The 25386-nt window shown below is 35.2% G+C and overlaps 3 protein-coding genes across 4 annotated transcripts; all 3 read left to right on the forward strand.

Moving 5' to 3' along the window:
• The first annotated feature begins 344 nt into the window (after nt 1–344).
• LOC110865438 (NADH--cytochrome b5 reductase 1) lies at nt 345–4861 on the forward strand. Of its 2 annotated transcripts, none has more exons than XM_022114679.2 (11): nt 345–445; nt 547–577; nt 2085–2189; nt 2358–2502; nt 3387–3477; nt 3579–3656; nt 3728–3808; nt 3904–3993; nt 4105–4170; nt 4314–4400; nt 4529–4861. In XM_022114679.2, exons 3-11 carry the CDS (start codon nt 2087–2089, stop codon nt 4619–4621), a joined length of 834 nt encoding a protein of 277 aa, XP_021970371.1. In that variant the 5' UTR covers nt 345–445; nt 547–577; nt 2085–2086; the 3' UTR covers nt 4622–4861. The 2 variants fall into 2 exon arrangements, with proteins under 2 accessions (XP_021970371.1, XP_035830462.1); XM_035974569.1 differs by having other exon boundaries at nt 348–460.
• A 2976-nt stretch (nt 4862–7837) lies between these two features.
• LOC110944727 lies at nt 7838–20827 on the forward strand. Its single transcript, XM_035974127.1, has 13 exons — nt 7838–7956; nt 9480–9734; nt 9915–9957; nt 15950–15976; nt 16029–16124; nt 16193–16356; nt 16451–16616; nt 16698–16823; nt 17950–18066; nt 18196–18216; nt 18987–19045; nt 19777–19867; nt 19953–20827. Exons 2-13 carry the CDS (start codon nt 9499–9501, stop codon nt 20028–20030), a joined length of 1224 nt encoding a protein of 407 aa, XP_035830020.1. The 5' UTR covers nt 7838–7956; nt 9480–9498; the 3' UTR covers nt 20031–20827.
• Nucleotides 20828–24510: 3683 nt separating this feature from the next.
• On the forward strand, nt 24511–25098 carry LOC110865436 (small cysteine and glycine repeat-containing protein 2). Its single transcript, XM_035974129.1, has one exon. It carries the CDS (start codon nt 24511–24513, stop codon nt 25096–25098), a length of 588 nt encoding a protein of 195 aa, XP_035830022.1.
• Nucleotides 25099–25386: the final 288 nt, after the last annotated feature.

Genomic DNA, 25386 nt, shown 5'->3' on the forward strand with positions numbered 1-25386 from the left:
TTGGGTGTTGATAGACGGAGGTAAAGGGAGAAAGGATGAGAGAGATATTTCTTTTTTTGTTATTTATAATAAAATATATAGTTTTTTTAACAGAAGGGTATTTTTGTCATTTTGCCATAAATGCTCCTCATGTGAGGGGCACATGACAAGTTTTTAACCAACTAAATGGATGGGGTTAGTGTTAGGGGCCAAAATAGTTAGTTATAGAAACCATGGTGGCACATATGTTAAAAAAAATCTTATTTTAAGCTAATATGGTAAAAGTGATATAACCACAAGGGTCAAAATCGTAATTTACTCTTTTGAAAAAATATATTAAATCCCCCGTCGGCCGTCAGTGTCACTCCGTGTGAGTGGGTTTGGATTCATTGCTATCAGAAACCTGCTTGCTTCTTCATCTAATCTAACGCCCTAATCCCTACCTACCTACCTACCACCCCCTCGGGTATCTTCCATTTCTGTACTTTTCAACCTCTATTTCATTCACATATCTACATCGACTTTCTTCCTTCCTGATTTTGTTTTTCTCTTCTTCTTCTCCTTCAGATTTTGTCTCTCGTCTTCCGATAAGTTCGAGGTAAAGCCATTTTTATTTCAACTTTTATGTCATTAAGTGAATTATGTTGCAAGAATTTCCTCATTTTAATCTGTTTTCTATCAAATCGGATCCGTACAGTAGTAATTTGTTTGTCCTTTTGATTTCTGTTGCATGAAATGGTGTTTGTTTGAAATGCATTATTGCGCTATGGAAGCTTTGCTACATTCTTCTTTCGATTTGTATATACTTTCATCCGCCACTAAAAACCTTCACATTTTCCTTTGTGAACGAAGAAAGTTGACTGGATTGTTAAACTACTTGTATTGTTGTTAAACTAGGTCAAAACTTGCTTCACTAGATCCATTTATATCAATTCAGTTGTTTGAATTTCTATAATTACAACTTGAAAGTGTCTTAGGTGAATAACTGGATCCATTCATAAATATTCAAATTTGAAGTTACTTGTTTGAATTTCTATAATTACAACTTGAAAGTGGACTGTTGTCTTTTGAGGGAGTACTATTGTTAAAACTACACGTTTCATCAAACTAGTTCAAAACTTGCTTCAGTATCCATTCATATCAATTCGAATTTGAAACTAGTTTTCTAAAATTACAACTTAAAAGTGGACTTTTGATGGAGTTATATTGGTAATGGTGAGTGATTTTCAGTACTGTAGGATCGTAGATGGTGAGTTATATTGGACTGTTGACTTGTGTTTTGGATTCTTATTGTCACTAGAAGGGTAGAAGAGGGGATTCGTGCGAAATAGAATTGATGGAAATGTTGGTTCATATGTTGGGAACATTTTGTGTTCTGTACTCCAATTGCTTAGCACAAATGCGGAAGGAGACACATATAGATCATGCATAGAAGAAAATTCACTCAACACTCAACATCATACACACTTATTTGGTTTTGAAAAAAAAACTACTGTACAAAAGAAAACCTTTATAAAGTGTTCGTTTCATGGATTGTAATGGAACTGGCGCAGAAATTGAAATTTGATTTGTAATTTAGGTGTGTTTGTTTTGCAAAATGGAATGAAATTTGGACGGAATTGGAATATAGATTCCCTTCCTTTTGTTGTTGTTCAATTCCAATTCATTTTCTTGTTGAAACCAACAAAATAAGGAGTGAAAACAACATTCCAATTCCATCAAGATTCCATTCCATTATGTGAAACGAACACTACCTTAGACTATAAGCAATTTGTATATCATAATTTACAAGCTTATTTAATAGCTTAACCGTAAATTATAATCTTGCATCACATAATTTATAACTACAGTAGATCCTTTCATTGGTTGTTATCATGTATTGACAATTATTTAATTTTTTATACACATATTTCCAAATAGTTTAGAAATGCTTCTGGACAAAAAGCGGCACAAAGAACACACTTTTCTTATGATTCTCTTGAAACCGCTTGTGCCTATTAGTCTATTACCTTACCATTATGATTCTGTTTTTTGGCAACTAGCTTTCAAATAAGATCAACCTCAGTATATAAGAAAAATCATCTAATTTTTTACTCATCCTACAGCAATGGACTTTTTGGAAGCAAAGGAGATTCAGGTCGGCCTTGCTGTTGCCGTTCTTGCTGTGGTCGCCACCGCAGCCTACTTTTATTCCTCAAAGAAAACCAAAGGTCTATCATATGACAACTTCAACGAGTTTTTCCTCATTCACCCTTTTCTGTTATAGTATTATTCTGTTTCAAACAACTTAGCTCATAAGACTTATATATCCTGAATTATAATTTCCAGCGATTTCTTAATTTCATAAAACTGAAGAGAAAATATTGCTGTGTTGTCAGTTGGAAGCATAGATCCTGAAAATTTTAAGGAATTCAAGCTTGTGAAGCGCACGCAGCTTAGCCATAATGTGGCCAAGTTCAGATTTGCTCTTCCTACACCTACTTCGGTGCTGGGCCTTCCTATTGGCCAACACATAAGTTGCAGGTGTATTTTATATTGCTTTTTTCTTAACTGATATATCTATATCAATCCTCTGCACACTTTCACGTTTCACCCCTAATGTATAACGTGTATTTTTTTTACTTACAATTGATGTGAGTTCCAAGATCGTAGGGAAACAGATGATCAAAAATTCAAAATAAATTTCACGAAGTACTATACGTGACTTCAAAAGTCAAAAGCTTTAATCTTTAGTGTTCTTTAGTGGGGGTGTAGGGCTGCAAACAAACTGAGCGAACATGAACACGAACAAGACCTTGTTCATGTTCGTATGTTACGGAAATGAACGTGTTCTTGTTCGTGTCCGTTTGTTAAATTTAGGTAACAAACGCATACGGACGTTCATAAACACAGACTAATGTTCATGAACACAAATGAAAACAAACGAACACAAACACAGATACTTATTAACTATTTTATTTGCCGGAATTTTGAAGTATCTAAATAAAACATAAAATTTAAAAACACTAACGAACTATCGAACACAAATGAACACGCCATCGAACGTTCACGGACATAAATAAACGAATGCGGTCATCATGTTCGTTCATTTAACTAAAGAAACCGAATTTCTTGTTCGTGTTCATTCATTTATTAAACAAACGAACACAAACGAATGAACGAAGCGGTCTGTGATGATGTTCGCTCATTTAACTAAAGAAACGGAATTTCTTGTTCGTGTTCGTTCATTTATTAAACGAACGAACACAAACGAACTTCCCGCCGAACGGTTCACGAACTGTTCACTGAACGTTCGGTTCGTTTGCAGCCCTAGTATTTAAGCTTTGCTATCTGCTTTCTACAAGTACCCAACTGAAAAACATTAATGTGTTTGTTTTTCTTATCGTTTACCTTTTGTTCTACTTCAGGGGTAAAGACAGTCAAGGGGAAGAGGTTATTAAGCCATACACTCCAACCACCTTGGACACTGATGTGGGATATTTTGAGTTGGTTATTAAGGTACACATCAAAGTTCAAATTCGTTGCATGCATTTTACATCTATTTGATATATTCATATTTAATATTCGAGTATAAATGGTTAATTTTGATGTATATATAGATGTACCCACAAGGTCGGATGTCTCATCACTTCAGAGAGATGCGTGAAGGTGACTATTTGCCCGTAAGGGGACCTAAGGTACATGCACTTCCCAATAATTATAGTTTGTTTAAAACTGAAAACAAAACTAAAAACTTTTATGATTCCAGGGGCGTTTTAGGTATCAACCTGGTCAGGTGAGAGCTTTCGGAATGCTTGCTGGGGGCTCCGGGATCACTCCAATGTTTCAGGTATTTATTTATTTGTCAATCTTATGAAGTTTAAACAAGCTCGTTGTATACGAGGCAGCATCGCGTTATTTATTTATTTTGTGATTTTTATTTAGGTTGCTAGAGCTATACTAGAAAACCCAAAAGACATGACCCAGGTGCATCTCATCTATGCTAATGTCACATATGAAGACATCCTTCTTAAGGTAAATAGTAATTATGTTTTTTTACGTCTGTATTTAGATTATTACTGCATGAGTGGTTCATATTAAGTATCAAAGTTTATTAATGTTATCGACTTGTTTGATTATTTTCAGGAAGAAATCGATGGACTTGCAACTAATTACCCTGACAGGTTCCATGTGTACTATGTATTGAATCAGGTATTTAGATAAAATTGATAACTGTTTGCTATTATATGTGCTTGTTTTTCATTGGGGTCTTCATACACATATATGTGTGTGTGTGTGTGTGTGTGTGTATATATATATATCTGTGTTACAATTTATTGTATATACTTTTGCAGCCACCAGAGGAATGGACAGGTGGTGTTGGTTTTGTATCGAAAGAAATGATCCAAACCCATTGCCCTGCACCCGCAGCCGATATTAAGGTATGCTTCAAACATGTTTTCAACGTATAAAGATATTTTACAGGAAAGTTAAGAGGGTGTTTGGGAATGCGTAGTGAAACCAAACACGTCTGTGATATAAAAGATGAATAACATTGTCGAGCATGCAGGTTCTAAGATGCGGGCCACCACCAATGAACAAGGCCATGGCTGGTCATCTAGACGCTTTGGGATATTCGGCTGAGATGCAATTTCAGTTCTAAACATATCAAGATAACAAATTGACACCACATTTTGTGCATCAAGTTTAGTTGTTAGTTACAGAACATTTCCAGTGTAATTTGCGTTTGGCTCGGATTATGTTGATGAATGTTGTTGGTGGACAAGTCATAAGCTTGTTTGTTTGACAACTTAAACCAAATGGTTGTATTTCTAAACAGTTTTGTTTGACTGATTATGTAATACAATGTTCCAAAATAATAGCATTAGAAGTTTGGCCACTTCATTATAGAATATGGTTTCAGAATCACTGTTATGGACTAATACCATTGCAAGGTATGAGACTTGTCCCACATCGGTTGTATGGGCAACAGGATGTGGGGTTTATATCACATCGGTTGTATGGGCAACAGATGTGGGGTTTATATACCAAATGGACTCTCTCACCCACCAGACTAGTCTTTTGGGTTGAGTTCTCTCGTTTGGTATTCTTTTGGGTTGAGTTCTCTCGTTTGGTATGTAAATATCAAAATTTGAGCTACATTTCCTCATTTTCAACCTCATGGAAGTATAATTGGTCATCTAAAAACATTATTAACTAATTTGGTATTATCAATTCACCAAATGTTATTATGGCCTTATGGTTATCATTGTTACCAAAAAGTAATACAATTTACCTTTTTTTCTTTTTTGTAAAAGTAAAAAATAACGACGATTGTTAATAACTTCAAACGCGATCTTTCACCAATTAAATGTATTGCTGTAGTGGCTCAGTTATAAGTGGTTTTGATGTTCTTAGTTTGGCATCGCCTCGGTTGACCGATTATTGGTCCTCTATTTTTGGGTTTGACCAAATTAGCCAAAAGTTAATGTCGATTTGGGTTTAAATAAATTATTTGAATTCCAAGAGTCAAAAAGGATATGCAACATTTTGAAAATTATTTGTTCGGATTGTTTATTCAATTTTTTTTTTTTTTTTTTTTTTTGCAAAAGTAAAGAAAAAAAAAGAATATAGGAGAGGATTGTTTGCATTTTTTGAAAGGTAAAAAATAAAAGGCGAGTAAACAAATGGGTTAAGAAAATACAAAATCATATTCTTTTTTTTATCGTCTTTAACAACTTATTTATATATTTTGTTAATTACTGTTGCATGGGGAAAGAGGAGGAGGCGTAACTCCACTCATGTCTAGGGCTTACTTTTTTTTTAATCGTCTTTAACAACTTATTTATACATTTTGTTAATTACTGTTGCATGGGGAAAGAAGAGGAGGCGTAACTCCACTCATGTCTAGGGCTTACTCTCGTGGGCCATGCTATACTATCTTTGTGTTCCACATGTGACCAAGGTGCAACATTGTATCACGCCTTCTAGCGTGATTAGAATGTCACGTGGCCTAGAAATAAAGTGTCATGTCTCATACGGTTTGATTCAATTCACTCAAAATCATATTATCACAATAATGATAATTTTGTACTTATTATACTTCATATATTAATCATACATAAATAAATAGTAAGTCAACTAAAACTATTTAGTAAATATGTGTTATCCCATGATCTCATGTATCTTTACCCTTTTTAGTACACATTTAATGCTTGATTACAATAAGAATGACGTTGTAACCCCCTTTGTTTGCCAGGTTTTTTTTTCAGTTAGAAAACTTATTTATTAAAGTGGGTAATTTCAAAAATATTTTTTAGAATAGTGTTTTGGTTAAAAATAGGGTAAAAATGGTGTCATTGACATGGAGGGATTGGAGTCAGTTTGCTTTTTAGTGTCTAGCTTTATGTAATAGTACGTGGTTCGTGGTGTTGGTTTCTTGTAATTTGTATATTTGGCGGGTAGCATCTTGCTACAATTTAATAAAATAATTTCTGTCGGCCGTTAAAAAAAAAAAAACAGTGTTTTGGTAGTTAAATTTAAGGAAAATATAACTTTCTAGTTTCTGACTCCAATCTCATTGGATAATATGAATTCATCAATTAATTATTCATATAATCATATTTTAGCATGGACATTATACGTTTAATCCACCTGTTGTGGGGCATGATTGGCTGTTAAATCAACAGTGTGTGAAATAATTAAACATGCTCACATTTCATATGAACCATAACAACCCATTAAATTAAAATATGTAAAAAAATGTGAACCAAACACATGGTTTTACATAATAACAAAGTTTAGAAATATAATAATACTAGGTTCCCGTGTGTCATACGAGTTGAACAATTTAAACTTTATAATAAATATTTCTTGTAAATGTAAACCCAAGACAGAGATACGTATACACCAAATTGACATAAATGAATTAATATAAAGATAATGTATGTTAGTATTATAAAATTCATCAGAGAAGCATGTAATCAAATTTTCCTTAAAAATAATAAAAAAATAAATATATTATATAATACTTATTATTGTATTTACGTATTACATTACATTTAAAGAGAAATAAAAAGTTACAATTATAATTCGCACATTACCGAAAATAATTTGAATCCAAAAAATATTAACATAATTCATAAATATCTATATATTTATTTGTATACAACATTACATCTTTTATTCATAACTTTACCATCTCTATCTAGAATTAGTAGTTTTACTCCGTCTCTACTTTTAATTCTTGATAGTGCCATTTGCAATTGACCATGGGTGAATTCGATAGTGTTAAAAACAAAACAACCTTGGATAGTGACTGACCTTGGCTTATATTATTTGTCACTGACTCACTGCAAAACCAACAGATAGTGGAAGTGAAGATATGTGGATATATGGCCACAATGCAACCTAACAAAATTAGGTTTTGATAGTAAAATGCTTACACACACTCCTAGACCGTACCGAATGCTTACACACACTTCTAGACTATACCGCACGACTTTTCCGGTAGCCTGATTAAAATCTCATACATAAATATATCAATATCAGAATGGTACAATAATAATAACACAGTAATATTTTTTGTCATATATATATTAAAGCTATATTAAAAAATATAATTATAATTTTATCACTCACTTTTTTATCTAATTTTGACTATCTTCGATGATCTTGAATTCATCTAATGTTTATTCAACTTGCGTGATTAAACGTATTATTAATTTTCTTTTTCTTCTTTTGAATTTAGATTAACTATGAAAGTAAAGGGATTATGTTTTAGGTGATTGTAATGTCAAATTGGTTTAGTTTATACGTAGATTTATTATTATATAGTTTTGGATTGGTTTACTTTATGTATAGATTTATTATTATATAGTTATGGATTGAGAAGCCCATACTTTGAAGTGGCCCAAATGGCATACAGCATATGATATAAAGCTGCCACCTTCTGCACTCCATTCTGCTTTCCACTGCAAGCTTTCCTTCAATTCTCTGGTAATCACGTATGCATTTATCATTCTTTATTTGAATGACTTATTGGTAATATTCAACATTTCTGCTCATGTTATGTGTTATGACGTGTATAAATGTGTTTGATTTTTATGTTTTTAACTCTCATTTGAAAGTGTTCTACCTTCATAGTGATTGTTTTCTGGCTTTGTGTTGCTCTTTTGGTTTTATTGATATTGAAAAACCATATATTTAAGGGAAAATCACGAAAATAGAACATTTTGATCCATCTTTTTTTTTCTTCTTCCTAATATAGGCCTTGACTTTTAAGTTTTAACTATTTAAAAATAGACATATCCAAAACCAATCAATCTGCAACGCTAAATAAGCCCTGCTGGTTAAGAGCTGGCACAAAAAAAACCTTGAAAATATGCGGGTCCACAAAACAACCAATTAAATCAATAAACGTTTGCTAATTGTGCTAAATTTTAGTTGCCCTGCTGATATCTAGTTCCCACTTTCTAGCACCCGGTTTTAGCCGTCGGTTGAAATTTAACCGCGGGCTAAAATTTAGCCCCCGGTTTTCTCAAAAGTTTGCTTAGCAGGCATGTTTTGATTGGTTTGTTTTATGGACCCCATTGTACGTTCTTTGATTTTTTTCCGGCTAAATTTTTGTCTTCTTAGCTGGCTGTGCTTATGTGGCCTTCTCTGGTGAGCTCTTTATGGATATGTCTGTTTTTTAAAAGCTAAAAGTTAATGTATATTTTATGTAAAAAAGTGGGACAAAGTACAAACAACCTATTTTGGTGATATTCCCGATATATTTTGGAAAGTCTTAGGCTACCTAGTGTGCTGAAACGTCCCTTGCCACCTCACGCCTCCAACACCACACCGCCATAGCCAAAGTAGGTGCCGTTGAAGGCCTTCGCCATTGTGGTAGCGGGCATGTGAGGGTAAGAATGTGGGGCCATATGCAAATAAACCAATAACAAATTTTCTTCTTTTTTTTAAATCTGTTTTTCTTGTTTTTTTTTTATTAAGGGGGAGTTAAACTGTTAAAGTCCCCTTGTCTACATGGTGTTGACGTGGCGCATACGTCCAAATATAATGTAGTTTAAGCCCCCATGGAGGCTTTATTCCACGCTACTCAGCCTTAAAGCTAACTTGGGTCAAGAGCAATGAGTAGTAGTTAAATAAATATTGATATAACATAACAATTTTGAAGGATTTTCAAACTATTTTAACTCTAGAAATGTTTTGCTAAAAATTTTCTTTTAATATAGTCAACAACAAAACCGCCAAAATTTACAGTTTTGAACAATACTACTGCTTGATCAAAGAAATAATCTTTTGATATGGTTATCTTTTACTTGCAAAATTGCAATGCTATCTCTTGACAAAGATTGATGTAGCTATAAATTGTTATTTTTCAACATTTAAGAGTCCAATTTTAATTTGTAGTTGAAAAGCAACTTGTTTGTTGTCAACAAATGTCAAATTGTATTATATTTTTTCCAGAAAAAATGGAAGATTTTGTGACATATGCCAATGACATGATTTTTGCCTAGGTAAAGTTTCTTGGATGCCATGGGGCTCTTCAGAAGTAATATGCCAACGTGCCCGGCTGATCAACATTGCTCACAATGGGCTAGAACTTACATGAAGTATTGTCTTTGCACCCGAAGGGATTGGATATCGCTGATACTGGGAATAGTTAGCGTTATCAGTTGGGGTGTTGCGGAGGTACCTCAGATCATCACGAATTACAAAGATAAATCTTCTGAAGGTCTTGCTATAGGCTTCCTTTTCACATGGATACTCGGGTACTATTTGTATAATTGGCACTATGCATTGCGCTTGCGAAAATATTTAAATCATAAAGTTCACCTAAAGATATTTATTTTCTTAAGTTTACATTTTTCGGTTTTGAAAAATACTAACCTTGCTGTGCTCTCTGTTATATATATTTAATTTGAAATATATTCTTTCTTTTTATCTGGCAGAGATCTTATGAATGTGCTTGGTTGCTTGCTAGAACCAGCCACGGTAAGTTTTTTTTCGCGTTAATATTTATGTGTTCTCTTGAAAGTGTAGTGTTAGGATCAAAATTAAGCAAGAATCGTAAGAGAGAAGTAGCTCAATTCATTACCAAGATGATCAACAAGAATCTGTTACAACGATTATATAACCGATTCTAACTATCAACTAACTAAACACATACAAACCCTTTTACTAACAAACAATTACAAAGGACCCCCTTATTTAACTATGACTTATTATCAAAACTAGTCCTTGTACTTAAATCTCTTATTTATACGTAACAAAACTCCCCCCTTTAAACATTCTTGACCTCAAGAATCAATCTTAAAATCTGGAAAACGTGCAATAAAACTTTCAGCTTCCTCCCAACTGGAATCATGGCTAGGCAAATTCTTCCACTGAATTAAAAACTTGACCACCGGTTTATTGCCACTTCGAGCTAACTTCCGGTCTAAGATGGCAAGTGGTTGAACAGCACAAACTGGACCAACAGGAACTAACTCTTGATTAACTGGAGGATCACTTCTTCAGCAATGAAACATGAAATGTAGGATGTAGTTGGGACCCCTCTGGTAACTTCAAAGTATAAGCAACCTCACCCACTTTTTTAATCACTTGAAAAGGACCAAAGTACTTTTGAGAAATTTTAGAATACTTGTGTAGTCTGAGGGATGTTTGAACATAAGGCTGAAGTTTAAGATAAACCCAATCCCCTACTTCAAAACTACAATCACTTCTTTTTAAGTCTGCAAACTGCTTCATTCGGTTGCGAGCACTTTCCAAAGAATGTTTTAAAGTGACAAGGACAGTGTCCCTTTGAGCTAACCAAGTATCCAATGATGCTGTATTAGTGGTGCCCGAAATATAAGGTATTTGGATAGGAGGATCAATGCCATACAAAGCTTTAAAAGGAGGCATTTTATGGAAGAATGCCACGTAGTATTGTACCACCATTCAGCAAGTGAAATCCATTGTAACCAAGAAGTGGGATCAGCCATGGCCATACATCTCAAATAGGATTCCAAACACCTGTTAAGCACTTCTGTTTGACCATCAGATTGAGGATGGTAAGCAGTAGATAATGATTGGCCTATCCCTTGCAGCTTAAGAAATTCTTGCCAAAAAAGACTCATGAAAATAGGATCTCTGTCCGAAACAATGGTCATAGGACAACCATGTAACTTGAAAACAGTATCTAACATAACCTGAGCCACCTGAACTGCTGAAAAAGGGTGCTTCAAAGGAATAAAGTGGCCATACTTGGTCAGACGATCAATAACTACCAAAATAACATCCTTACCCCCAGATTTGGGTAAGCCACTTATAAAGTCCATCGAAATATCAGTGAAAATAGACTGAGGAATGGGAAGAGGGCTAAGTAACCCAGGTGTGGCAATAGTTTCATACTTCGCTTTGAGGCAAATATCACACCTCTTTACCCATATCTTAATGTCCTTGTATGCTCCCTTCCAGTAAAACAAACTCTTGAATCTTTGCAGAGTGGTTTGAATACCTGAATGGCCCCCCACTACAGATGAATGACAGATGGTCAATATGTCTTTCCTCAAAGCTTCATCCTTTCCAATCCAAAGTTTGGACTTTCGGGTCAATAATGTACCATCCCAATTGATATGTTTAATACTGCTACCCTTTTCCAAATTCCCTATCAATGCTTTAGCTTGAACATCAATTGCCCAATGATTCTTAATTCTCTCCAACAGAACAGGATCAAAAGAAGAAACAACCAAAGCAAATAAGGAAGAACTATGCACTCGTGAAAGTGCATCTGCAGCAGTATTTTCACTACCCTTTTTGTAAACAATATGATAATCATATCCCATCAGTTTACTCAACCAAGTGTGTTGTAAGGGAGTAGTAATCTTTTGTTCCAATAAGTGTTTTAAACTCTTTTGATCAGTTCTAATAGTAAAATGCTTCAAAATCAAATATTGATGCCAATGTTTTACTGCTAGCAAAATAGCCAGCAGCTCTTTCTCATAAACAGAAAGGGCACATTGCTTAGGAGATAAGGCTTTACTTACAAAAGCAATTGGATGTTTCCTTTGCATTAAGACTGCCCCAAGACCTTTAGAACTAGCATCTGTCTCGATCACAAATTCTTGAGACCAATCAGGAAAAGCCAAAACTGGCGCTTGAACCATGGCATCTTTGAGTGTATCAAATGCTTTCTGAGCTTCCATAGACCATTTGAAGGCATCTTTTTGTAACAAATTAGTTAAGGGCTTAGCAATAGAGCCATAAGAAGAGACAAATCTCCTATAGTAGCCAGTCAGACCCAAAAACCCTCTAAGTTGCTTAACAGTGGTAGGAACTGGCCAATTCTGCACAACTGCAATTTTGGATGGATCATTTGAAACCCCATCTTTTGAAATTACATGACCCAAATATTCTATCTAAGAACCAACAAAAGAACATTTTGATCTTTTTGCATACAATTGATTGTCTCGAAATAACTGCAACACTTCTCTTAGATCCACCAGGTGTTGTTGTAAGCTCTTGCTATAGACCAGAACATCATCAAAGAAAATTAAGACAGTCTTCCTTAATAATTTCTGAAAAACTGCATTCATAAGCCCTTGAAATGTAGCATGAGCATTACTAAGACCAAAGGGAAGCACCAAAAATTCAAACAAACCCTGATGAGTAAGGGAAGCACCAAAAATTCAAACAAACCCTGATGAGTACGAAATGCAGTTTTATGAATGTCAGATTCATACATTCTGATTTGGTGATATCCAGACCTTAAATCCAACTTAGAAAACACTTTGGCTCCCCCCAACTCTTCTAATAATTCTTCTATCAAGGGAATAGGGAATCTATTCTTAACAGTTTGATCATTTAGTTTTCTGTAGTCTATGCATAATCTCCAAGATCCATCCTTCTTTTTAACTAAGACCACTGGTGAAGCAAAAGAACTCACACTACGCCTAATGATACCCATATCAAGCATTTCTTGAACCATCTTCTCAATGATATCCTTTTGTCCCATAGGATATCTATATGCTCTTTGATTGATAGTTACAGACTCATCTATCAACTTGATCTTATGGTCACAACTTCTTTTTGGTGGTAAACTATCAGGAGTCTTAAAAACATCAGCAAAATCAAGCAGCAATGCCTCCACTGCATCAGTTGCCGCGGAACCTGTTATCTGAGCTTGATGTTGAAATGATCCATCTGGTTTTTCTTGCAGACTGAACAGCTGTAACTGAGTTACAGGTGTGTCTTTGTTCAAATAATCTGCCAATCTTTCCAAAGAGCACAATGAAACAGTACCCCTATTGACTCCCTTTAATTCTACTACCTTACAATCAACCTTAAATTGCATGGTCAATTTCTTAAAATTCCATACAATATCATCTAAGGACTGTAACCATTGGATACCCAACACCATATCATAATTGTCCAAAGGAAGTAACAGAACATCAGTTTTAAACCACACACCCTGCATTAACCATTGGAAGTCTTGACATAACAATGTACAATCTAATTCTTTCCCATTAGCTACAATCACTTTCATTAAAGACACTTTCCTAGTTGGGCAATTCAATTTCTCAGCTAATCTCGAACTCACAAAATTATGAGTAGAACCCGAATCAATTAAAATTTGTATCTGTCTTGTTCCTATAGTACCCACAACCCTCATGGTGGAAAAAGAACTTACTCCAGTCATTGCAAACATGGAAATTTGAGGGCCATTAGTCTCTTATTCACTGACCTCTTCCTCATTAAACTCATCTGATACTGGTTCATCATCAAAAATTTCTAAGACATACAAATGCTTAAATTTGCAGTTATGGGTAGGAGTGTACTTTTCACTACACCAAAAACATTCACCTTTGGCTCTTTTCTCTTCTGCCACCTTAGCAGGAACCTTCTTCACATTTTTGGACATTTTATTGTTTGGTGGAGTGGGTAATAATGCTAAGTTATTACTCGAGTTAGTAAAAACTTTATTGTTCACATTATTACTTGAACCACTTTTGCTACTTGAAGCATTCCCTGTTTGTGAATGATTATTTTTCTTACCATCCTTATCCCTATCACCAAACAAAGTGGAATAAACTACACTTTGCTGTTTAGCCATAGAAATAGCTTCTCTCATTGTTCTTGGTTTAAAAATTTTAACCAAACACCTAATTTCTGGTTTTAACCCACCCACATACAAGCTTGCAGCATATTCATCATTCAACCTAACCCTATTCAATAACGAATCAAACTGCTTAGTGTATTCAGAAAGAGAACCTGTTTGATCAAGATTCTTCAATTCTTCCATAGCATCCTCACTTAATCTTTCAGAAAATCTTGCTACTGCAGACCTTGAATACTCATCCCAAGTGATTTCTTCAATATCCCTATTTTGGCTATCCACAAAACCTTGATGCCATTCGAGGGCTGCTCCTTCTAAATTGATTACAGCATAGTATACTTTTGCAATTTCTGGTGTTTTGTCTACTGCGAAGAAGTGATTACACTTGATAATCCAGCCTTCAACACCTTCACCGTTGAATTTTGGGAAATCTAACCTTCCCAAACGTACCAGCCTTTGTTCTTGATGATTATTTTCTCTTTCATTTCCCAATTTGTTGTTAATTTATGCCAATTGAGTCACTAGGGTTGTCATACTGATTTGTAACATTTTGATCGCTTCTGAATTTTGATCCAAGGTCGCTTGCTGACCTTCTATCATCGAAGCATTGGAATGCGCTAATTTTTCCAACCTCTCCATTTCTTGTTGTCCGGTAGCCATTTTTTGACAAATTAGGTCAAATTTGGGGAAAAAATTGAATCACAGTGAAGCCGGAATCAATCAGCTTCAACGAACAAGAATTGACGAACAATTAAATGAAGGAATTGATCGAACAATGATCAATCCAGGGAAGAAATTGACGGAATAACGATTGATTTAATGAAGAACAATGAATCGTAATGATGTTGCAGAGTTTTTGAACGGAAGAGCTCCGATGAGGATCGGTGCGGTGCTCTGATACCAATGTTAGGATCAAAATTAAGTAAGAATCGTAAGAGAGAAGTAGCTCAATTCATTACCAAGATGATCGACAAGAATCTGTTACGACGATTATATAACCGATTCTAACTATCAACTAACTAAACACATACAAACCCTTTTACTAACAAACAATTACAAAGGACCCCCTTATTTAACTATGACTTATTATCAAAACTAGTCCTTGTACTTAAATCTCTTATTTATACGTAACATGTAGCCTCACTTGAAGAAATATAAATACACATAATATGATAAGTGTGAATCTTGTGTCTTTGTTTAAAGATGCATCTAGGGTGCAAACGAGCCGAACCCGAGCTCGAGCTCGATTAACTTATGAGAGCTCGGGCTCGAGCTCCGCTCGATTCGAGCTTTGTTTTCAAAGCTCGAGCTCAGCTCGTTTGTATTTTATCAAGCTTGAGCTCGGCTCGAGCTCGGCTCGTTTATTATCTATTAATTAGTATATTAAATAAAAATAATATAAATAATAGATTTTATGTTTATACAAAACTTTGTAATATTACCGTTCTGGAGTATATAACCAGTTGCAGCAGTACCAAAAAAAAAAAATAATAGACTTTTTAGGCTTGCGAGCTCGATAAGTAAAACTCGGGCTCGGGCTCGTTTACTAAATAAGCTTATTTTTAGGCTCGAGGTCGGCTTGTAAATAAAGTTTAAATAAGCTCGGCTCGACTCGGCTCGTTTACACTAAGGCTCGATAAGGCTCGACGAGCCTAATGAGCTTCACATGTGAGGCTCGAGCTCGATAAACAAACGAGCTTTATTTTGAGGCTCAAGCTCGGCTCGGGCTCGATAAGGCTTGGCTCGTTTCGAGCTTTTTCTCAAGCCGATCTCGAGTGCTCGCGAGCCACTCGGCTCGTTTGCACCCCGAGATGCATCTTTCATGTTTGTTGTGTTAACTAACGTAAACGGTTGTATTCTAATCCATCTTATCCTCTTATTCTGCAGCTTCCAACACAGTACTATACGGCAGTGGTAAGCAGTTTTTAACCTCTAAAATATCCTTATTTTTTTTTTTTGCCAAAAGTGGCACTATTCACTGGATGTACTTGGTGACTACGTTAGCTCTTGCCGCTCCTACGGCTACTTTTCTCACGGGGCATCTAAGAGACAACTCAATAAGGTAAGAATATGACTTGTTAACTCTAAATTTGTGGTTTACAAATTACAAGTCATTTCAAAATCATCCAGATCGAGTCGGTAGACAAGAAAAGAAAATGCAGCCATGAGAGTAAACAACCGGTGAATGATGACAACCTTGAAGAATCAACGGTCCCTATGCTATCGAAATTCACTCCGAGTGTGCAAATTCCATCTCCTGATGACAATTCTACCCTTGAAAGAGTATACTACAGGTATTAATACTAATATTTATTCAAGAATGCTAGTATTATGTTGAATGCTTGATATATATACATGTATCTTATTTATTTATCTTTTATGGTGCAGTTCTGCTAGATCTTTATCTAGTCACACTCCTACTGTGAGTTTCTTTCACTCACAAAGAACAAATGCCAATAAACACGATCAGGATACGGTTCAAGAACCGTTGCTTGATGGGCATGTGTCGAGACAATCACCGCCTGCTTCAGAAACCAAGACTATGTTATGTGTGGTAAGTCTTATAGGAGGTAAACATATAACTCTAAAAATTTTTAATCATTAAGTAATGATGATTTTTTCTTTGGTGATTTAGGTTTTTACCGCAACAATATTTCTCTGCATATGCAATCTCCAACTTGAAAGAAACAGTTATCTCAATTTAGATTCGGTGAAATCACACAACGGAGCTGTCATGCATGTGGGAAGAAGGCTGTTACAGGTAAGGAACCGATTTTGTATCCTAACCATCTTAGACAGGAGGGAATGGGGCTCGTCCCCATCTTCCCCACCCCCTTGCTCCGGCGCCGGGCCAGGCCCGTGATATCCGGCCGCTGGTAGCCGATCTCGACGCCCCTCATTCCCTCACACACTCCTATACATACATATATATAAAGGGGTTCATCCCCCACCCCCTGCAAGCCGAGCCTACGTGGCGCTGACGTGGCGGCCCATCCCCTTAGGGATGAGGCTCTTCATACCCACTAGTCTTATTGGGTTCATTAAAATTAGCATATGCAATTGTTTAACAATATAATTTTCTTGAAAATATCCGTGATGAGTTTTACAACTGTTGTCTTTTACTAGACTGGCTAATTATGTTCTTAATTTGCATAGTTGTCAATAGCAAAGGATAAGCTACCAATCATCTAAGTAAATAAAAAAATAAAAAAAAATCCGCTATTTATCGCTACAGGGTCTTAAGTGACCCTGCATCTATACGCTACACTATTCGGTATTTGAAAAAAAATGGTATGTAGATTAAAACTGAGAGATCCTTATTTAATTACTTATAAACTATAATTAAAACTGAATTTATTTATTAGACTAATGTAATATCCTCCAAAATTCCTCTTCTTCATGGACATTTGATGAAAGAATACTAATGATGACTTTTACATCCATATGGATTCTTACCAAGTATTATTTAGGAAGAGTAAATTGCTTTTTGATTCTTTGTGTTTTAGTGTTTTTAACCGAGTCCAAAATCAAAAAGTTTAACGTTCTAAGTCCCTAGCCATTTATTTTATAACGTTTTGTGTCCAATTTTGTTCATTTTATAACGGTTTGAGTCCAATTTTGTTTAAAAAATTGGACGCAAAAGGTTAAAATTTGGACTCAAATGGTTAAAAAAAAAAGTGTCTAGGGACTTAGGGCGTTAAGCATTTTGATTTTGAACTCAAATGGTTAAAACCACTAAAACACAAGGACTCAAAAAGTAATTTACTCGAATTTAAGGAAGATGTGTCACTGTATTTATTTATATGCATGAGCTTGCTATAATGTAATTTATCTTAAATATCTTTATTATGTGACTTTTTGTTATAGTTTGATCATATCATATGCAGGTAAGTGGCAGTTTACTGGAAGGTAACAAAGGCACGAGTATCGGCATTGGAACCTACCTTGGTTGGGGAATGGCAGCTATCTACATGGGCGGACGCCTGCCACAAATTTTCTTAAATGTAAGTATCCCATTGTCATGACCATTACATACAATTAATTATAATATGTATATTATACAAATTTTCTTTAAGTTTAAGCTTTATTAACAACATTATAACATGTTTATCTTTGGATTTTCATATTTGCAGATCAAAAGGGGAAATGTCCAGGTAAGCATAAATCTTTCATCTTCTTCCTGTTTATTAATTGCTTTCAGGGCCATGTGGTTAAAATTGAAAAAATATTTTATTTACTGAAAATCTTTTATTAAAAATATTTTTCTATTTTAGATGGCGGATAGCATACCAAAAAGCAATGTTTTAAAAACCGGTAAATATCGGCCGGTTATACCGGTATTACCGTTTCTAGATGTAAATCTGGTACGAAACACCCTGGTAAATAAGTGAAACGGCATAAGGTTTGTACCGGCAGTAAAATCCGGTATACGGGTTTGAAACGTAATACCGGTATCGGTCCAGAGTTATTTTAGTTTGGGTTGTTACTTATTTTTATTATATATGTTACTTATCTTACGTAATTTTTATATGTTATGATTATTCATAACTAAAAGTTCTTATTTAATATTGTATGAAACGAAAATAGTTGATGTATTCAACACTCAAATGGCTTAAACATATTGTACACTAATGATTTTCGATTATCTTTTGGATTATTTTTTATTATAGGTTTACTTTTAGATCATCTTTTAATATGTAATCATGTATTTTTGGATTAACTTTTGAGTTGATGTTGTAATTTATGAACTTATAGAGTTAGCTAGTCAACTTGGTTGAACCGCTCGGTTCAACCGGTTGAACCATTTTTTAGCCTAATCCGGTTTGATTTAAAAACCGGTTTTTAAAACATTGCCAAAAAGTAATCATTTGTCAAATAAAAAAAAATGTACATAACATGGATGCATATCGTTATCGATGTGCAGGGTCTGAATCCACTAATGTTCATTTTTGCCCTTGTTGGAAACTCTACTTATGTAGCAAGGTGAGTGCTCTTCACATTTGTTTGCTTATAAAAGTAGAATTAAAGGAAAAATACCTAAAATGACCTTTATATGTTTCTCATACATATGAAATTTGAGAAAATTGTTTCATTATGGGTTAAAGAGATACCTAAAATGACCTTTAACAAAGGCGAACAACCACTTGTTTGTATCTGTAACGATACTAAGTACATCGGACCCAATCACTTAATTTGGGTCTCTAATATTATTTTTGGGGTGAAAATGGAATTTATGTACTTTGCTGACGGAAACAAGGTATAATTAAAGAACAAGTCTAAACAGGCGGAAGTGACCGTTTTTTAGCCCAATCACCAAAAACAGGAGTTAAAGCTATAAGCCGTGATCATATACCTTTTTTCCAACAACAAAAAAAGTTTAATAAAGTATGAAAATCTAAAATAAGTAGAATTTAAAAAAAAAAGGAAAAGCGTGTGACCTAATGTTTCAAACCTGCCTAAATCGACCAAATTGCACGTTTGACTTGTTAAGTACCGATCTTGATCTGAATCCATTTTAACCCGTTACTTGGCTTGCCTCTTTCCAATTTTGATACTTAGGATATATCATACATGTGACATCTGGAACCGATAATATTCCCACAAAAAGTGAAAAATGTTACAAGTCTTGTATTAAATGACATTTTACACACTTGATGAACAAACATTTCTACTGAACTCTCTTATTACTCTTTTATGATTTGTGCTTTTTATAGCATACTTGTGAGCAGCATGGAGTGGTCAAAAGTACAACCAAATCTTCCATGGGTGGTGGAAGCAAGTGGGTGCGTAATGCTTGATACTTTCGTATCCTTAATATTCTAACGACGCATTTCAACAATGGTGATCAAATTCTATAACGTAAAACTGTTACTCCTTGACATCATATTAGATTCTAATCCAGTTTATCTATCTCCGTGGTAACAAAAACAAACGTCTTGACACCAAACGCAGAGACTTGGATCCATGATTGGTGGTACCGAAACATGTATGTGAAAACCGGATTTGAGGTACTACATGGGATTATATGGGTACATTTGTTTGCTTGTTTATCTTGGGATTTTTTGTCTAAAATATACACTAATTTTTTTTTTCAAAGGGTGCGGCCGCCCCCCTTGCCCAAAGGGTAGGTCCGCCCCTGATGGGAAGACGTCACATCATTAGACCATTAGATCATGGGTATCTAAATATTACATAATCTTGTTCTTGCAAAGATGTGAATTCACATCATTTTTGTAGGGAGCAATTAACCATACCGCTAAATCACTGGTTCATGGTATTTTTTTTTAGTTTTAGTACATTTGTGTAACTGAACTTAAAAATTTAAACTCAATCTTGTTGAAAAGTTTTTATATGAAAGTGGAAGTAGGACCTTTCACTTATTTTATTTTGAGTAAAGTTCTATTTTGGTCCCTATCGTTTGGTCCAAATATTTACTTCGCTCTAATAGTTTTAAACTTTTAATTCAACATTTTGGCTCTTTGTGGTTACCCATCTTTTCCCTTACATTCACACCCTCTAAATTGTTTTCTTTTTATCAAGAGCAAACAAGTCTTTTTGTGTAGGGCAATTTTGTTTTTTTTTCTTTCAAGTTCATAAACCCTAAAGCCTTTCAAATTTCATATCTTTAGAGATTTTTAGGGTCATAACAAGAGGAAATGCAAGAGTCAAGAAAAAAGGTCAGAGGTTGTTTAGTGTGTCCATATGTGAGGGGTTTTTATGTGATCTCTTCAAGTAACAGACAATGTATTGCTTTAATTTTATGTTATGATCATGGTTTTACACTTTATAAAATGTGGTAATGGTTACTTCCTTAATTAAAAACCAATAGGAGACTTTTTTGGCATATTGAAAGGTGAAGTTTTCTTTGTGTAAAGCTTTGCAAGAGGTTAAGATCTACTATATATATTTGCTACAAATCAAAAAATCTTGTTGACATTTCTTAACAAGTTGGATATAGTTTAATGGAAAAATGTTTGTACTTTTAAGAGGTTTGGGGTTCATGGACTTGAAAAACGAAAGAAAAAACCACCCCTATGCAACAAGACTTGTTTGCCCTTGATAAAAGCTCAATTTTGAGAGTGTGAGTGTAAGGGAAAAGATTGAACCAATTAGGTAACCACAAGGGGTAAAAAAAAATCAAATTGAAACTATTGAAGCAAAGTAGATATCTAAACCAAACCACAGAGAGCAAAATAGAACCTTACTCTTTTATTTTAATACCAAGTATGCAAGTAGGTAGATAAAGCCATCATACAAAACATAATTTGTAGTCTGATGATATTAAGGTGTTGAAAATGTGTCTCCCCTATTTTGTTCAAGGTTTTAATTTCGTAGAAGACAAAATATGTAGAATTAAGAGTACAATTAATGGTTATATGACTTAGCAAATCTTAATGAATACACTATAATTTCTTAGTTATCTACAATGTAGTGTTAAAATATATAGTTTTTAAACCTGAGCCAGTATCATATTCAATCTGATGCACATTCATCTACAATATATGTCACACTTAATGTTACAAGTACACAAGTTTTTAAACCTAGCAAACTTCTAAGATAACGATTAAAACATTTATAAACTTCTAAGAAATTGATAATAGAAATAATAATAATCAGTGATCATATTTTGTGTTTTAAATGAAGAGATTCATATATGTATCCTGGTAGCAAGAGACTAAAATCTGGCATTGAGCACGTTGCAGCAACCGATGAGGTTGAGGTGAGGCTCAGTATAGTGATTACAAAATTGAAACTCCATATAGCTTCTCACCCATTTTATTCAATCAATCTGTCAAAAATTAAAGTCATGGCAAGATCGAATTAACGAATCATGAAATTAGAACAAAGTTCGTAAATAGATGATGATTTAAGCTATAATTACCCACCTAGCCATGGCGATGAGAGACCCTAGTCAAACATGCGGGCTTCACCTCAACAGTTACAATCAATGACGTTCGTCTGCGAATGTAGAAATGTTTTCATGAGCAAAATCATCAAGTTTTGACGGGTAAATTTTACATATGAATTATTTAGGATTACCATGGTGAGATTTCTGTTAATTTAATATATCTTTTGTTTTGATAAATGACAATTTCGAATTGCTTTTCGTTAATTTAGCATTATTAGTTTCAAGTGGTCAAATAAAATTACGTAAGTTTATAAACTAAATATGAAACTTTAACATGTAATCAACTTGATTCTTAAAATGCTTTTTAGATTAATTTTATTTGTCTATATTGGTTTGACAAAATAAATACTTTGAAAACAGTATTGTGGGAGATATATTTTTAAATACTCAAACTTAACAAATTTTAATGGTTTACATCTTAAATATGATTATTCAATAGTTTGACGAATATTATTTTGCAGGACTAATAGTAAGAATTAATTAAGTTTCAATGGAAGTTTCAAGAAGACAAAGTAAAAAAATAAAATTACAAATTTTAACTGATCAGGATTAAGAGATTCTTTTTTTTTTCCCCCAAAATATCAGTGGAAAATTATTTATCAAATCGATGTAAAGTTGTGTTGATTAATATGTTGTATTTTCAGCCAACATATTATTATGACTTCATTTTTATTTTTTATTCAACATCTGTTATCTGTTTTTTTAAGTTAAATTATACTTCTTTTTTATTTATTTTTTTCAATCAAACCAATATTTGCATTTTTAATGCACCCGTGGTTTACTTTACTCTTAACAAGCGGCATCAGTGTTCATTATTTTAGATCGATGATATCCCTCTGGGCATGTCTATTTCGATTACGATACTAAGTGGTGATATTATATCATACCAAACCAAACCGCACAACACAGATAGTGACTGAAAGATGGTTGCGAAGCACGGATATCCCACTAGTTTGGTTTTATTTACCAAGTGCTATTTGTACTAACATACATGTATATTTGCTTAGCTTGTCAGATATTCATTAGAAATGGTAGGTAAGCATGAGGGAGGTAAGGCAATCCTTAGACTATGGGGTGCAAAGGGGCTTGGCTTAGGGGCATTGCTTGACATATGACAGGCGTAGGCTCCACCAGTCCACACCCACCGGTCTTATTAGGCCATGGAGTGTACTCTAACATCTAGAGTGTTAACAATGACATGGCATGTTAACTAACATTGCAAACCACTCACTCCTTGTGTTAAAGTGCATTAAATGAGTTATGTGTTAACATGTTAACCCAATGTTAAGAGATTGAATTAGTTATTATTTTTTATACAAAAACCCAATGTTAAAGTGCATTAAGTGAGTTATGTGTTAACATGTTAAACCATTTCCTTAGAGTGAGACAAAGGGAAATGAGGAAAAAAAGTTGATCTGTCACTTAGGTGGAGTTAAGTTATGTTAAAATATACCCAAAGGCCTTAGTGATACACCTCAGGACAAGTTCGCCTACCTAGACTGTGTATCACACGGATTTTGCATCATTTATGGCACCGCAACTCCCCATACCCGACAAGGATGTGGGATCATTTAGGCACTCGAGCCGTATGTGACACTAGACAACCCCCCCCCCCCCTTTCCAGGGACAACTACAACTACAATAGTCGACTATTGTAGCAGGAACCTGTAGGATGGCATTTCGCTCTATCCGAATAGACAGAAAACGACAAAGGACATTAGCACATCATCCAAGACTACGGGTGTAAACGAACCGGGCCAACTCGGCTCGGCTCAAGCTCGGCTCGTCATGTTTTTATGAAGCTTGAGAACGGCTCGGTTCGAGCCTACTTATTTGAGCTCGAGCTCAACTCGTGACTAAAACCCAAAGCTTAGGCTCGGCTCAAGCGATTTTGAGAACAACCTCAAACGAGCTAAAAGCTTGGCTCGAGCTCGCTTCAATATCGCTTAAACCGAGCCAAAGCTCGGCTCGAGCTTGGCTTGCCAATGTTATCATCATAATTATTGTATTATATATATAAAAACTAAAATTATGTTTGGGCTCGTTTAGGCTCGCGAGACAAGACGAGCCTTGTCTTTCAGGCTTGAGCTCGGGCTCGATAACTAAATGAGCTCTATTTCAGACTCGAGCTCGGGCTCGGCTCGTTCGAGCTTATAACCGAACCGATAACGAGTAGTTCTCGAGCCTCTGAGCTTTTTTACACTCCAAGACGGGACCATTTTGAGATATTATTTACAGTCAACATTTGTACGAATTGCCATTGAGATTTTGTGAATTGTGGGTGGTAATTTTGTGCTTTATGTAGCAATGAATAACCTTCAAATAAATTACCTATTGTTCTCACGTGTGTAGATTTCAGTTCCATTTGTGTTAATTCTTTGGAATTTACCTGATTAATTTAGTTCATTTGTTTTATTTATTTATATTAGGCATGAAAGTATCTTGTCCATCAATTATTATGGTCCAGAGGATTTGTAGCATACTTCCTTTCTGTATAAATTGAAAGTTGAAGTTGTATCCTATAATGAATTGTACCAAAATGGCTAACAAGAATTTGAGCATCTTCATCCTCATAGCAACACTAGTGGCTCAAGTTAGTTGGGTTAGAGCAACAGTGCATTTAGTTGGAAGTCTTGAAGGATGTCCACCTCCATCATGTCCTGGCGGATGTCCAGGAGGATGCCCCGGTGGATGTCCTGGAGGATGTCCCGGCGGATGTCCTGGCGGATGTCCATGCGCTCCATCATGTCCTGACGGATGTCCCGGTGGATGTCCAGGAGGATGCCCCGGTGGATGTCCTGGTGGATGTCCCGGCGGATGTCCCGGTGGATGTCCAGGAGGATGCCCCGGTGGATGTCCTGGAGGATGTCCCGGCGGATGTCCTGGCGGATGTCCTGGAGGATGTCCTGGCGGATGTCCCGGTGGATGTCCAGGAGGATGCCCCGGTGGATGTCCTGGAGGATGTCCCGGCGGATGTCCATGCGCTCCATCATGTCCTGGAGGATGTCCCGGTGGATGTCCTGGAGGATGTCCTGGCGGATGTCCCGGCGGATGTCCATGCGCTCCATCATGTCCCGATGCAAAGCCCGATTGTCCTGCAAAGCCAGAATGTCCTGCAAAGCCATGATGTCCTCCTGCATAATACCGTCATAAAACTCTAAGCTTCGAAGATGACATGTCCTGCAAAGCCAGAATGTCCTGCAAAGCTAGCTAATAATGTAAAGATCATGTTAACAATGTAACAATGTTATTACATTGTAATTTCATATCTAACCTTTTGGCAAGTACACAAACATGCATGGGAAAATCACAATTTTGATGTATTTTGCATCCCTAATTTGTTTAGTGTTCTTCAAACAGTATCAGTTAGAAACGTTCCTCACGGCAAAGACAAAAAAGTCAACTAACCCTTAGT

This window comes from Helianthus annuus, chromosome 6, assembly GCF_002127325.2.
Source record: "Helianthus annuus cultivar XRQ/B chromosome 6, HanXRQr2.0-SUNRISE, whole genome shotgun sequence".
Classification (NCBI taxonomy): domain Eukaryota; kingdom Viridiplantae; phylum Streptophyta; class Magnoliopsida; order Asterales; family Asteraceae; genus Helianthus; species Helianthus annuus.

What these genes read in the sequence shown, in the direction of transcription:
- LOC110865436 (XM_035974129.1), top strand. Translation starts at nt 24,511, where the DNA reads ATGGCTAACAAGAATTTGAGCATCTTCATCCTCATAGCAACACTAGTG.
- LOC110944727 (XM_035974127.1), top strand. Translation starts at nt 9,499, where the DNA reads ATGGGGCTCTTCAGAAGTAATATGCCAACGTGCCCGGCTGATCAACAT. An exon ending in CCAAGACTATGTTATGTGTG is followed by an intron (nt 16,617 to 16,697) that starts GTAAGTCTTATA and finishes TTGGTGATTTAG; the next exon opens with GTTTTTACCGCAACAATATT. An exon ending in TCAAAAGGGGAAATGTCCAG is followed by an intron (nt 18,217 to 18,986) that starts GTAAGCATAAAT and finishes ATCGATGTGCAG; the next exon opens with GGTCTGAATCCACTAATGTT.
- LOC110865438 (XM_022114679.2), top strand. Translation starts at nt 2,087, where the DNA reads ATGGACTTTTTGGAAGCAAAGGAGATTCAGGTCGGCCTTGCTGTTGCC. An exon ending in GGCCAACACATAAGTTGCAG is followed by an intron (nt 2,503 to 3,386) that starts GTGTATTTTATA and finishes GTTCTACTTCAG; the next exon opens with GGGTAAAGACAGTCAAGGGG. An exon ending in TGCCCGTAAGGGGACCTAAG is followed by an intron (nt 3,657 to 3,727) that starts GTACATGCACTT and finishes TTATGATTCCAG; the next exon opens with GGGCGTTTTAGGTATCAACC.